Source organism: Pongo pygmaeus, chromosome 15 (genome assembly GCF_028885625.2).
Source record: "Pongo pygmaeus isolate AG05252 chromosome 15, NHGRI_mPonPyg2-v2.0_pri, whole genome shotgun sequence".
NCBI lineage: Eukaryota > Metazoa > Chordata > Mammalia > Primates > Hominidae > Pongo > Pongo pygmaeus.
In genome coordinates, this window is record NC_072388.2 from 79758851 (window position 1) to 79773452 (window position 14602).

The 14602-nt window shown below is 39.6% G+C and overlaps 2 protein-coding genes across 22 annotated transcripts in view; one reads left to right on the forward strand and one right to left on the reverse strand.

Moving 5' to 3' along the window:
• CEP128 (centrosomal protein 128) overlaps positions 1 to 14602 on the reverse strand; it is a 465504-nt gene that overhangs the window by 319626 nt on the left and 131276 nt on the right. The window lies entirely within an intron of this gene.
• LOC129013127 (non-histone chromosomal protein HMG-17-like) lies at positions 10497 to 10775 on the forward strand. The gene has a single exon (XM_054449614.1). The coding sequence runs from the start codon at positions 10503 to 10505 to the stop codon at positions 10773 to 10775; it is 273 nt and encodes a 90-aa protein (XP_054305589.1). The 5' UTR covers positions 10497 to 10502.

Sequence of the window (14602 nt, forward strand, 5' to 3'; positions counted from 1 at the left end):
TTCAGTCCTCACTCTACTATCACCCTCCACCCTCCAGTAGGCCACAGTGTCTATTGTTCCTTTCTTTGTGCCCATGTGTACTCAGTGTTTAGCTCCCATTTATAAGAGAGAATATGCAGTATTTGGTTTTCTGTTCCTGAGTTAATTGGCTCAGGATAATGGCCTCCAGTAGCTCCAACTATGTTGCTGCAAACGACATGATTTCTTTAGTTTTATGGCTGTGTAGTACTCCATGGTGTATATGTACCACACTTTATTTATCCAGTCCACTGTTGATGGGGATGTAGGCTGATTCTATTTCTTTGCTATTGTGAATAGTGTTGCAATGAACATAGACACGTATGTGTCTTTATGGTAGAAAGCCTCATATTCCTTTGGGTATATACCCAGTAATGGGATTTCTGGGTATAATGGTAGCTCTGTTCTAAGCTCTTTGAGAAATCTAGAAACTGCTTTCCACAGTGGGTAAACTAATCTACACTGCAATCAGCAACGGATAAGCGTTGCCTTTCTCCATAACCTTGCTTCTGGTTGTCGTTGTTGTTGTTTTTGAGACAGAATCTCGCTCTGTTGACCAGGCTGGAGTGCAATGGCACGATCTCAGCTCACTGCAACCTCCAACTCCTGGGTTCAAGCAATTCTCCTGCCTCAGCTTCCTGAGTAGCTGGGATTACAGGCACGTGCCACCATGCCCGGCTAATTTTTGTACTTTTAGTAGAGACGGGGTTTCACCACGTTGGTCAGGCTGGTCTGGAACTCCTGACCTCGTGATCCGCCAACCTCAGCCTCCCAAAGTGCTGGGATTACAAGCGTGAGCCACCGCACCCGGCCTGTTTTTTTCTCTCTTTTTTTTTGCTTTTTTTTTTAACTTTTCATTAACGGCCATTCTGACTGGTGTGAGGTGGTATCTCCTTGTGTGTTTGATTTGCATTTCTCTAATGATTAGTAATGTTGAGCATCTTTTCATATGCTTGTTGGCCATGTGCATGTCTTCTTTTGAGAAGTGTCTTTTCATGTCCTTTGCGTATTTTTTAATGGGGTTGTTTGTTTTTGCTCATTAATTTCTTTAAGTTTCTTACACAATCTGGGTATTAGACCTTTGTCAGATGCATAATTTGCAAATATTTTCTCGCATTCTGTAGGTTGTCTGTTTACTCTGTTGATAGTTTCTTTTGCTGTGTAGAAGCTCTTTAGACAGACGTCACTTGCCAGTTTTTGTTTTTGTTGCAATTGCTTTTGGAGTCTTTGTCGTGAAGTCTTTGCCAGGGCTTATGTACATGATGGCATTTCCTAGGTTTTCTTCCAGGGTTTTTACAGTTTTACATTTTACATTTAAGTCCCTAATCCATCTTGAGTTGATTTTTGTATATTTGAAATTTGCTAAAGTCTAGTTTATAATTTTTTTCAATTATGATTCATGTTTTTGGTGTCCTAAGAAATCATTGTTCATCCAAATGTGAAGATTTTGTTTTCATGTAGAAATAATTACTTTTTAAAATTGTTTTATTTTCTCCTGTGTATGAGCTTAGAAAGTATATATTCATTATTCTTATTTTACTGATACACTAAAACTTACTATATACATCCTTGATTTGTTAACATATAAATTTGTAATTTTACAACTTCCTTCACTTTAGAATTGAGAACTTTAAACCATAATAACACAATACACACTTTCCAAAATTAAGCAGTATTATTGATAAAATTCTAGTTTTATAAATAATCTAAATAAGAGACAGCATTACTGTTTTTTAGGCCTATATTCATCTAGACTTTTCCCACACTTTTATCCCATATATTGAACTTCATTAACTGCTACATCTTTGTTCTTTGTTTCTCCTTGAGAAAAAATTTTTATATACTTTCCTTAGTGCTGTACTGCTGAAATTCAATTAATGAGTTTTTGTTGTGCAGAAATTACTTTCTACTTTTTAAAGAGAACTTCACTGGATATGAACCTAGGTTGGCAATTATTTTCTTGCAGCACTTTGAAATATGTTTCTATTCTTCTTCTTTCCAATTTGATCTTTTAAGGTAACATGTCTCCCTTGCCCCTTGCTGCATTTGAGATTCTGCTCATTCAAGTTGGTTTTACTAATTTCACAAAAACATGTCTAGATGTGATTTTCATTGCATTCATTTTACTTGGGGTTCTTAGAGCTTCTAAAATATGTGAATTGATGTATTTTCTCTTCAAATATTGCTTCTGCCCTAGTCTCTCTCTGTCTTTAGGACTCCAATTATCTACACCTATATTAGAATTTCAGACCTATTTACTATGCCCCATGTATATCTTACGAACTTGTCTGTATTTTCTATCATTTTGTCCCCTTATTATTCAGAGTAAATATTTTCTTCTGTTACACTATTTCTCTCAAAGAGAAGGACTTTCAGAATGATAGTTTAAAGAGCTCACCAGATCCTCTTCCTAGCACAACCCATCATTATTTGGTAAAAAAAAAAATTATTGGTAAAAAAAAAAAAGAAAAACAAATTTATTGTATCTGCAAACTGTCCTAAGGGCCCAGGGCAAATAAAAATGTATTTATTCCATTACCTCTCACCATATACAAAAATCAACTCAAGGTAAGTTAAAGACTTAAATGTGAGACCCGAAGCTATAAAAACACTAGAAGAAAACCTAGGAAAAATTCTTCTGGACATTGGTCTAAGCAAAGAAATTATAATTAAGATCTCAAAAGTACAAGCAACAAAAACAAAACAGACAAATGGGACTTATTTAAATTCAAAAGCTTCTGGGCCAGGCGTGGTGGTTCATGCCTGTAATCCCAGCACTTTGGGAGGCCAAGGCAGGCAGATTACGAGGTCAAGAGTTCGAGACCAGCCTGACCAACATGGTGAAACCCCGTTTCTACTAAAAATACAAAAATTAGCCAGAAGTGGTGGCTCACACCTGTAATCCCTGCTACTCAGGAGGCTGAGGCAGGAGAATCGCTTGAACCTGGGAGGCAGAGATTGTAGTGAGCCGAGATCGCGCCACTGCACTCCAGCCTTGGTGAGAGAGTGAGACTCTGTCTCAAAAAGGCAAAACGAAACCAAAAAAAAGCTTCTGCACAGCAAAAGAAAAAAATCAACAGAGTGAACAGACAACCTGCCAAATAGGAGAAAATATTTGTAAACTATACATCTGACTGATAAACAGAATTTACAAGAAACCCTAACATCTCAACAAAATAACAATAATAAGTTCATTAAAAAGTGGACAAAGAACAAGAACAATCATTTTTCAAAAGAAGACATACATGGCCAAGAAGCATATGAAAAAATGCCCAACATCACTAATCATCAGAGAAATGCAAATTAAAACCACAATGAGATATCACCTTGCACCAGTCAGAATGGTTATTATTAAAACATCAAAAAATAACAGATGTTGATGAGGTTGTGGAGGAAAAGGAGATGCTGGTACACTGTTGGTGGAAATGTAAATTAGTACAACCTTTATGGATTGCAGTATGGAGATTTCAAAAATAACTAAAAAATAGAACTACTGTTCAAGCCAGCAATCACACTACTGAGAATCTACATGAAAGAAAAGAAATCATTATATTAAAAAGACACCAGCACTTGTTTGTTTATTGCAGCACTATTCACAATGGCAAAGATAAGGAATCAGTGTACATGTCCATCAATGGATGAATGGATTTTTGAAAATGGTGTATACACACACACCACACACACACACACACACACACACACACAATGGAATACTATTCAGCCATAAAAAAAGAGGGAAATCATGTCTTTTGCAACAACATGGATGGGACTGGGGTCCATTATGATTAAGTGAAACAACTCAAAAACAGAAAGTCAAATACTGCATGTTCTCATTTATACGTGGAAGGTAAATAATGAGTACACATGGACATAGAGTGTGGGATAATGGATACTGGAGACCCAGACGGTGGGAGGGAAGTTTGAGATGAGAAGTTTCTTAATGGGTACAATGTGTATTATTCCCATGATGGTAACACAAAAAAAAACCCAGACTTCACCATTATGTAATATATCCATGTAAGAAAACTACACTTATATTCCTTAAATTTGTATACATTTTTTAAAGAAATACTTATTTAAGACAATCTATTAAAAATCTTGGTAAGAATAATCAGCATCTATGGCATCTGAGTCACAAGCTATTCCCATCCTGTCCCCTCCCAACTCAGTTGTCTGAATCTCCACTCTAGACAGGCATAGTCAAAAAGACACAGTTTCCTCTCACCCTTGTTCTCACTATAGGGCTACAGATTCACCCACAGAGGGGCAGGCCCCTAGCTTGGTATTGCAGAGGCTCTATTCCAGGAAGACAGAGCTAAAAGACTGGGGCTTCCTTCCCCCAGTCAGCCCCAACTTGTATAGCAGAAGGTGTGGCAGGCCAAGAATAGGAGGCCCAATTACCCATACTCCAATTCACTCAAACAGTGAATGTTCTACAACAGAAGAGGCAAGCTGAGATGATCAGGGGCTACCATGCCCAGCCAGCACCCTACTTGCTAAGTAGGGGTCATTCTGGCAGGAAGCAGACTATAGTCTCTACCACAAACTCCACTACAGTTGTGCAAGATCGTGCTGAGAGGGAGAGGCCTTATGAACAGAGAGTTCAAAAGCTCTACCTAAGGAGACTGACTTTATCTGGAATAAGGCATGAGGAAATTGACAGCTAAGGACACTGTCAAAAACAATGGAGATCTGGAGAGTGATCAGCTAAGAGAATGGTAATTTTGTAAGACTGGTAGCAACACGTAAAATAGTGGATCAGCTAGCAAAAAAAATCAAACAAAGAGATAGCTAAGAGCCCTCTTGGGAGTCTGAGAATGCCCCAAAGATTGGCAAAACCCTAATCCTGCTAAGAGGTCCAACTTTAATTAAGTTAGACTATGGCACAATGTATGTGCTACATTACTGTTTAAAAAAAAAAAAAGGAACAACTAGGTAGCAATCAGTGAATTAGCAGAGGCTAAAAATTGAGTGAGATATCAACAGAATGAGACCAACCAAAGCTTAATGAGATCAGGGAACTAGACAATCAAAGAGAACCCAGTTAAAGCTATAGTTATCCCAGACAGCAATAGAGACTACACACACGATGGAGAAGTGACATCAGTGGCTACACGCTGCAGGGAAAATAGGTTTCACTGAGCTATTCCAGCCAATTCACTAAACTACTAAAAAAAAACCCAAGACAGAAAAACCCAAAAGGTAGAGAACGAATCAGTATTCAAAGTTAATACAAAAATTATCTAAAATGTCCAATCTCAAAAAAAGTTACAAGACATGCAAGGAAATAGGAAAGTGTGACTTATACAAATGAAAAAGAGGATACAATAGAAAACAGCCTTTGAATGGGCCTACGTGTCAAATGTAGGAGACAACGATTTCAAATCAGCTAGTATAAATATGTTCAAAAAACTGAAGAAAAACATTTTTTAAAAATGTAAGATAATGTCTCATCTAATAGCAATATCAGTAAAGAAATGGAAATTATTTTTGAAAAACAAAAATTATGGAATTGAAATGTATAATAACTATAATAAAAAGCTTACTTGAGGCCGGGCACAGTGGCTCACGCCTGTAATCCCAGCACTTTGGGAGGCCAAGGCAGACGGATCATGAGGTCAGGAGATCAAGGCCATCCTGGCCAACATGGTGAAACCCCATCTCTACTAAAATACAAAAAATTAGCCAGATGTGGTGGCACGTGCCTGTAGTCCTGGCTACTCGGGAGGCTGAGACAGGGGAATCACTTGAACCTGGGAGGCGGAGGTTGCAGTGAGCGGAGATCGCGCCACTGCACTCCAGCCTGGTGACAGAGAAGAAAAAAAAAAAAAGAAAGAAAAACTCACTTGAAAGCCCCAAAAGTGAAATTTGAGTTGGCAGAAGAAAGAATCCACAAACTTGAAGATAATCAATAGATATGATGCAATCTGATGAAGAGAGAGATAAAAGAATAAAGGTAAACACCGACTCAGAGAAATGACTAGAAATGACTCAGACATGTAAAGGTAAGAACAGGCTAAGTGCAGTGGTGTGATCATAGCCCACTGCGGCCTCAACCTCTTGGGCTCAAGTGATCCTCTCACCTCAGCCTCCTGAGTAGCTGGGACTACAGGCATGTACCACTATGCCTGGCTAAATTTTGCTTTTACGTAGAGACGGGGTCTTACTATGTTTCCCAGGTTGGTCTTGAACTCCTGGACTCAAGCAATCCTCCCACCTCCACCTCCCAAAGTGCTAGGATTACAGGCACAAGCCACCATGCCCAGTCTACTAAATTCTTATATCCAGCAAAACTATCCTTTAAAAATAAAGCTGAAATAAAGACATGCTCAGATAAACAAAAACTCAGAGAATCTGTTGCTAGTAGATTAGCCTTACAAGGAATACCAAAAGAAGTTCTTCAGGCAAAAAGCAATTGCTACGCAATCATATTTCAACACAGCCCTGTGACTCCAATCCCTGGCCACAGATGGCTAGACCCAGTGGATTAATAACTGAACCAAAGACAGCCATCTAGAGGTAGCTCAAGTTTTCAGTCTTTGCAATTAACAGTCTTAATGATGACACAGGTCATGTGTAGTAAAATGTATGAAATCTGCTTTCTCCCTGAAGCCCTGCAGGGAATCTTCCAAGATAGTTTCTTGCTTCCCTTAAATTAAACACCCATCTGAGTGTCTCCGTTACTTGCAACCTAGAAGGAACAAACAAATATACCTGAAGAATGTTATATGATAATAAACATGTGAAACTACAAAACCACTCTTTCAGATTTTCAACCAGAAAATATCAATTTCTATTTAAAGATATTTCAGCTACTTTGTCTTCTGAGTCTTTGCTTTTAAATACATTATTCTGTCCTTGAAGGACAGGAGCCATCCTTTTGCAATAGGAATGGAAGAGCCCCAGGCCTATTTCTTAAGATTTAGAGTTCCCACTGTCCTAATCCTAATTTCAAGTCTCACTATGATTATGCCTGTAGTTCAAGCTGCTTTAACAAAGCACCACAGACTGGGTGGCTTATAAACAACAAAAATGTATTTCTCACAGTCCTGGAAGCTGGAAATAAAAAATCTGAATACTACCTTGAGATTCTGGTGAGGATCTTCTTTGAGCTGCAGACCGACAGCTTTCTTTATATCCCCATATGGAGGAAAGGCAGCAAGCCAGCTCTCTGGCCTCTTCTTCTTTTTTTTTTGAGATGGAGTCTCGCTCTGTTGCCCAGGCTGGAGTGCAGTGGCGCGATCTCGGCTCACTGCAAGCTCCGCCTCCCAGGTTCATGCCATTCTCCCGCCTCAGCCTCCTGAGTAGCTGGGACTACAGGTGCTTGCCACCACGCCCGGCTAATTTTTTGTAATTTTAGTAGAGACGGGGTTTCACTGGGTTAGCCAGGATGGTTTCGATCTCCTGATGTCGTGATCCACCCAGCTCGGCCTCCCAAAGTACTGGGATTACAGGCGTGAGCCATTGTGCCCAGCCTCTCTGTCCTCTTCTTATAAGGGCACTAATCTCATTCATGAAGACAGCCTCATGACCTTATTACCTCCCCAAGTCCCTACCTCTAAATGTCATTACTTTGGGGATTAGATTTGAAAATTTGAATTTTGGCAGAACACAGTATTCAGTCTATAATACTGACCATCCATACTGAAAGGGCCTGGTTGTTCTAGGAAAACCAACACTTCAGTGCTGAGTGTGAGTTCAATGACTGTTACTTTATTGAGAGCAAGGATTGTGTGGATTTGTGTACTCCTAGAACCTAGCACCAGACTCAGGCTAGGTTCTTAACAGGCCTTTAATCAAAATGTATTCAGTAAAATACTGAATAATATTTTCATTGCCAAGTAGAAGATAGGAAAAACAGAACATAAAACCTGAAACCAAACCACATATTAAATTATATAATCTAATCATACACACAGATGGAGACCTCATAAAATACTTGAGTAATAATTTTAAAAATGTGTCTACTATTCTCTTAAACTCTACCTACATAACTATCCAGCTCTTAATTTCAATTATATTTTGGATGTAGGATTTGTAGTTGATTCTTTTTATAACTTCCTGACCTCTGTAAGAATTAAATGTATGATCTAATTTCATAATATATTAACAATCATTATTTTAAAGTTGTTTTTGATAACTCCAATATCTGAAGAGTCTATATGCCTATTGACATTTCTTGTTTTTTCTCGTGCCTTTTGGTAGAATGGATTTGTTTCGTGATATGCCAGTTAAGTTTGATTGAATGCTAGACACTGTATATGACAAATTATAGAAACCATACAAACCTCTGGATGATCATATCTTCCTCCCTAAAACATTTACTTTTGTCTTGATGGGAAGTTAGGACAGGGGCAGACCCAAAGCTATGTTACAATGCTAGTCTTTGTGAGTAGAGAAAGTGTATTTTGAGTTCATTTAGACTCCTAGGGGCTTAGTCCTCTGAGTATCCCAATTGTGAAATCTTTACCAGAGCTCTTCCTCTTCAGTGGGCCTATAAGCTCTGCTTATGAATCAGAAAACATTTCAGGAGAAAAGTAGTGGCAAATGTCAGAATTGCCATTCTGAACTTGCCTCCCCAACAAAATACTTGAACCCTCCTGTCCTTGCTGCCTAGAGATAGCTCTCTGAAACCTTCAAATATATTTTTAAAAATATGTCCTAGCCAGCTTTTCTAAATTGTACCATTATAAGGTTTACTCTACAAAACACTAGTCCATCACTCACAAAAGCAGAAACTGATTCTCTTCCTTTAATGAGAATTGCCACAAGTTTGCCAAATTTATTAATCTTCTCTAAGGAAGAGCAAACTATAATCTAACATTTTATCATTATAGGTTCCCCAAAAATAAGATATTCTATGATACAAACACATTCTTCACCCAAGTAAAGTACTAGAAATTAAACACATTTAATGCACTTGAAAAAAATCTTCCTAATGTTGACCATTGTTTATATTAGTCATATGTTATGTATTAGGAACTAAAAGAATGTTTTCTCAGTGCTATGAATAAGTTAGATTTACTTTTTACAAAGATAATTTGTACTATTTGAACATTTTGAAGAGCATAATAGACCGGCTGAATTTTGTTACTGTTTAAGGCTGAGTACAATCTCATTTCCTTATGCCCTTAGAGAGAACTACCTGAAAGCAAATATCTAAAAAACAATTTAATTTGCTACTTAAAATGATATGCTATCAAGTTGAAATCACTCTAAAGATAAGGCAACTATAAAGACTACAGGAATAATGTATGAACAGTTAAAATTGGCTCATTATAAAGAATACTAACCCTCTTTCAATGGTATTTGAGGCAGACAAGCATTGAATAACTCTTAATTACTTAGATACTCAAGGAACATTACCTCATTTGTTTAGTGCCACCCATTTTTCCATAGCAAGTCCTCAAATAATTATTCCCAAAGCTGTATTTTATGTTTCAAATTGCTTTAAATTTTCAATAGATCCATAGATAATAAAAAGTTATCAATACTTCATATTTTCTGAGGAAGTGAAGTTATATGTCACACACATACACACATACATACACACACACACACACACACACACACAAACATGCACACAAAGCTAAGAATCACAAGGCCCCATTTAATTTTTTTTTTTTTAAGAGACGAAGTCTTGCTCTTCCACCCAGACTGGAGTGAAGTGGTGTGAACATGGCTCACTGCAACCTAGGCCTCCCAGACTCCAGTGATTCTCCTGTCTCAGCCCCCTGTATTACTCCATTCTCACACTGCAGATAAAGACATACCCGAGACTGGGCAATTTACAAAAGAAAGAGGTTTAAAGGACTTATAGTTCCACATGGCTGGGGAAGCCTCACAATCATGGTGGAAGGTGAAAGGCACGTCTGACACGGTGGCAGACAAGAGAAAGGAGCTTGTGCAGGGAAACTCTGCTTTACAAAACCATCAGATCTCTTGAGACTTATTCATGATCTTGAGACCAGCACAGGAAAGAAATGCCCCCATGATTCAAATACCTTCCAGGTCCCTCCCACAACACATGGGGATCCAAGATGAGATCTGGGTGCGGACAGAGCCAAACCATATCATTCCACCCCTGGCCCCTCCAAATCTCATGGCCTCACATTTCAAAACCAATCATGCCCTCCCAACAGTCCCCCAAAGTCATAACTCAAAAGTCCATACTCCAAAGTCTCATCTGACACAAGGCAAGTCTCTTCCGCCCATGAGCCTGCAAAAGCAAAAGCAAGTTAGTTACTTCCTAGATACAATGGAGGTACAGGCATTGAGTAAATACAGCCATTCCAAATGAAAGAAATTGGCCAAAACAAAGGAGCTACTGGCCCCATGCAAGTCCAAAATCCAACAGGGAAGTCAAATCTTAACACTTCAAAATGGGAGCAGTGTGAAGAAGAAGAGGCGAGAACGAACCCCTGACCAACCAAAGCCCGTGTGCCACTGCATCCCGCACACAGCACCTACATCCTGCCGCCACCATGCCCAAGAGAAAGGCTGAAGGGGATGCTAAAGGAGACAAAGCCAAGGTGAAGGACAAATCACACAGAAGATCCACGAGGTTGTCTGCTAAACCTGCTCTTCCAAAGCCAGAACCCAAGCCTAAAAAGGCCCCTGCAAAGAAGGGAGAGAAAGTACCCAAAGGGAAAAAGGGAAAAGCTGATGCTGGCAAGGAGGAGAATAGCCCTGCAGAAAATGGAGATGCCAAAACAGACCAGGCACATAAAACTGAAGGTGCTGGAGACGCCAAGTGAAGAGTGTGCATTTTTGATAACTGTGTACTTCTGGTGACTGCACAGTTTGAAATACTATTTTTTATCAAGTTTTATAAAACTGCATAATTTCTTTTTTTTAAGCTATGTTGTTAGCACACAGAACACTTCATTGTTGTTTTTGGGGGAAGGGGCATATGTCACTAACAGAATGTCTCCAAAGCTGGACTGATGTGGGGAAAACACCTTTCCCTTCTAGTTTTGACAGACTTCCTCTTGGCTCCCAGGAGGAGGGATTCCCTGACTTTGACACACATGGCCACCTTGGCACAAAAGCCTTGTGCTATGGAAAAACAAATTCATTTCTATGTCCTCTTCTCCCTTTCCATCTTTCAGCAAAGACTTAACTCCCTTAAACCCAGACCACGACTGGGACCTGACCCCTAGTCATTGGTTACCAGTGTGTCAGGTAATCTGGACTTTCCAGTGATGCCACTCAGATGGCACCTGTCAAAAGAGCAGTGGTTCCATTTCGAGACCGCGGATCTTCAGATAAATTCTGCCACTTTCATTTCACTTCCTGAAAGTCAGGATCGGCTTATGAAAAGTTGTTAAACAACATGCTAAATGTGAAATGTCAACCCTCATTCTAAACTTTCTCTGTTCAGAGCATCAGATGAAGACTTCATTGGGTTTTAGAGTGGCTTTCTGATTTTTGGCAGTCCATTGAAGAAGGGAGTTTGTAAGCTGTTACATACTGTTAATGATTGTCTGCCCAAGTCCTGCCTGAAATACCGTGATTGTTTATGGAAAGTATCTTTAATAAAGCTGGATACAGTTTGGCTTGGGAAAAAAAAAAAACTCCAAAATGATCTCCTTTGATTCCATGTCTCACATCCAGGTCATGCTGATGCAAGAGGTGGGCTCCCACCGCCTTGCACAGCTTCCACCCCTGTGGCTTTGTAGGGTAGAGCTCCCCTCATGGCTGCTTTCATGGACTGGCATTGAGTGTCTGAGGCTTTTCCAGGTATACAGTGCAAGCTGTTCATGGATCTACCATGCTGGGGTCTGGAGGAAGTGGCCCTCTTCTCACAGCTCCACCAGGCAGTGCCCCAGTAGAGACAATGTGCAGGGGTTCCAACCCCACATTGCCCTTCCACATTGCCCTAGCAGAGGTTCTCCATGATGGCCCCGCCTCTGCAGCAAGCTTCTGCCTAGGCATCCAGGCATTTGCATACATCCTCTGAAATCTAGGTGGAGGTTCCCAAATCTTAATTCTTGACTTTTGTGCACCCGTACACTCAAAACCACATGGAAGCTGCCAAGGCCTGGGGCTTACACCCTCTAAAGCCACAGCCTGAGCTCTACATTGGCCCCTTTCAGCCATGGCAGGAGCAGCTGGGATGCAGGGCACCAAGTCCCTAGGCTGCACACCACATGGGGACCCTGGGCCCGGCCCATGAAACCACTTTTTCCTCCTAGGCCACTGGCCTTGTGATGGGAGGGACTACTGCAAAAGTCTCTGACATGCCCTGGAGACATTTTCCCCATTGTTTTGGGGATTAACATTTGGCTCCTCATTACTTATGCAAATTTCTGCAGCCAGCTTGAATTTCTCCTCAGAAAATGGGATTTTCTTTCCTATTGCATTGTCAGGCTGCAAATTCTCCATACTTTTATGCTCTACTTCCCTTATAAAACTGAATGCCTTTAACAGCACCCAAGTCACCTCTTGAATGCTTTGCTGCTTAAAAATTTCTTCTGACAGATATCCTAAAACATCTCTCTCAAGTTCAAAGTTCTACAAATCTCAAGTGGAGGCGCAATATGCCACCTGTCTCTTTGCTAAAACTTAACAAGAGTCACCTTTGCTCCAGTTCCCAACAAGTTGCTCATTTCCATCTGGGACCACCTCACCCTGGACTTTATTGTCCATAATGCTATCAGCATTTTGGGCAAAGCCATTCGACAAGTTTATAGAAAGTTCCAAACTTTCCCACATTTTCCTGTATTCTTTTGAGTCTTCTAAACTGTTCCAACCCCTGCCTGTTACCCAGTTCCAAAGCTGCTTCAACATTTTTGTGTACCTATAGCAGCTCTCCACTCCTGGTGCCAATTTGCTGTATTATTCTGTTTTCATGTTGCTGATAAAGACACACCCGAGACTGGGCAATTTACAAAAGAAAGAGGTTTAATGGACTTAAAGGTCCACGTGGTTGGGGGGGCTTCAGAGTCATCGCGGAAGGTGAAAGGCATGTCTTACATGGTGGCAGACAAGAGAAGAGAGCAGATCTCATGAGACTTATTCACTATCATAAGAACAGTACAGGGAAGACCTGCCCCCATGATTCAATTACCTCTCACCATGTCCCTCCCACAACAGTGGGGATTCAAGATGAGATTTGGGTGGGGACACAGCCAAACCATATCACCCCCCAAGTAATTGGTATTAGAGGCACATGCTACCACGCCCAGCTATTTTTTGTACTTTTTTGTAGTTATGGGGTTTCACTATGTTGCCCAGGCTGGTCTTGAACTTCTAAGCTCAGGCAATCCTCCAGCCTTAGCCTCCCAAAGTGCTGGGATTACAGGCATGAGCCATTATGCTCAGCCCTATTTAATTTATATGTAAAAAACATAAGGCAGAAATTATTATGGTTTCAGAAAACAAAGAAACTTGAAAATAGATATTTTATTTCTAAACTGTTTTACTGACCACATTCAAATGACAAACTAATGTATTAGTAATACATACAAACTATTAGTAATTAGTAATAAATACAAACTAATTAGTAATTAGTAATAAATACAAGCTAATGTATTAGTAATACATTCAAGAAAAAATTAAAATATTCGGTCCACTTCTGCTTTCTGCAACTCAAAGAGTTAAAGAAAACAGAAAAACTACCTTTCCTCATAACTCCCAAAATTCATTTTTTTCATACAGATGAAAGATCTAAGAATTAAACCAAGTCTTCTAATAGGTATAAAGGCTTATTTAGTTATAGGGTTTTTACTTGCAGAACATCTCAGCCGGGCATGGTGGCTCACACCTGTAATCCTAGCACTTTGGAAGGCCAAGATGGGCGGATCATGAGGTCGGGAGTTTGAGACCAGCCTGGCCAACATGGTGAAACCCCGTCTCTACTAAAAATACAAAAATTAGCCAGGCGTGGTAGCACATGCCTGTAATCCCAGCTACTCAGGAGGCTGAAGCAGGAGAATCACTTGAACCCAGGAGGTGGAGGTTGCAGTGAGCCGAGATCGCACCACTGCACTCCAGCCTGGGTGACAGAGCAAGATTCTGTCTCAAAAAAAAAAAAAAAACGGCTCTGCCAATAGTCATCTTTGTGAAAAATACAGAAGTATAGAGCATTTAGTAATCTGCCCACAAATCAGAGTAAATTTGGTTAATAACAGAAGCAGACCTCCTTTCCACTAGATACAATAACTTTATTAATAGCTTCTCTCTACAAACTTGTGGCCAATGTTTGTTTTCTTTATAATCTAATCTAGGTATTAAAAATTACTTGCTATTCAGGTAATAGCATATTTTACAATATACACTTAGATAAGGAAGAAATTAAGATTTTAAAAATGAAGTAGAACATGAAATTAAAACCAGCATAATTAAGGTCTCTAAGACCTTTGGTCTCCAAAAAGGGTTTAATCTCATTATTAAAAGTAATATTAAAGTGGACATACAGTAAAATGGTCAGTTTTATGAAAGAAATGCATGAATCAAGAGTTTATGGTAAAAGAAACAACCTTCCTTCTATTTGTACTGTACTAATCATAAAAATAAGCTATTATTGATTATCCTTTCTTTTTTCTACCATCCTCTTTTTTAAAAGAATTAAAATCTCCCA

Bases quoted from the DNA above. Each gene is read 5' to 3' on its own strand.
- LOC129013127 (XM_054449614.1), top strand. From the start codon at position 10,503: ATGCCCAAGAGAAAGGCTGAAGGGGATGCTAAAGGAGACAAAGCCAAG.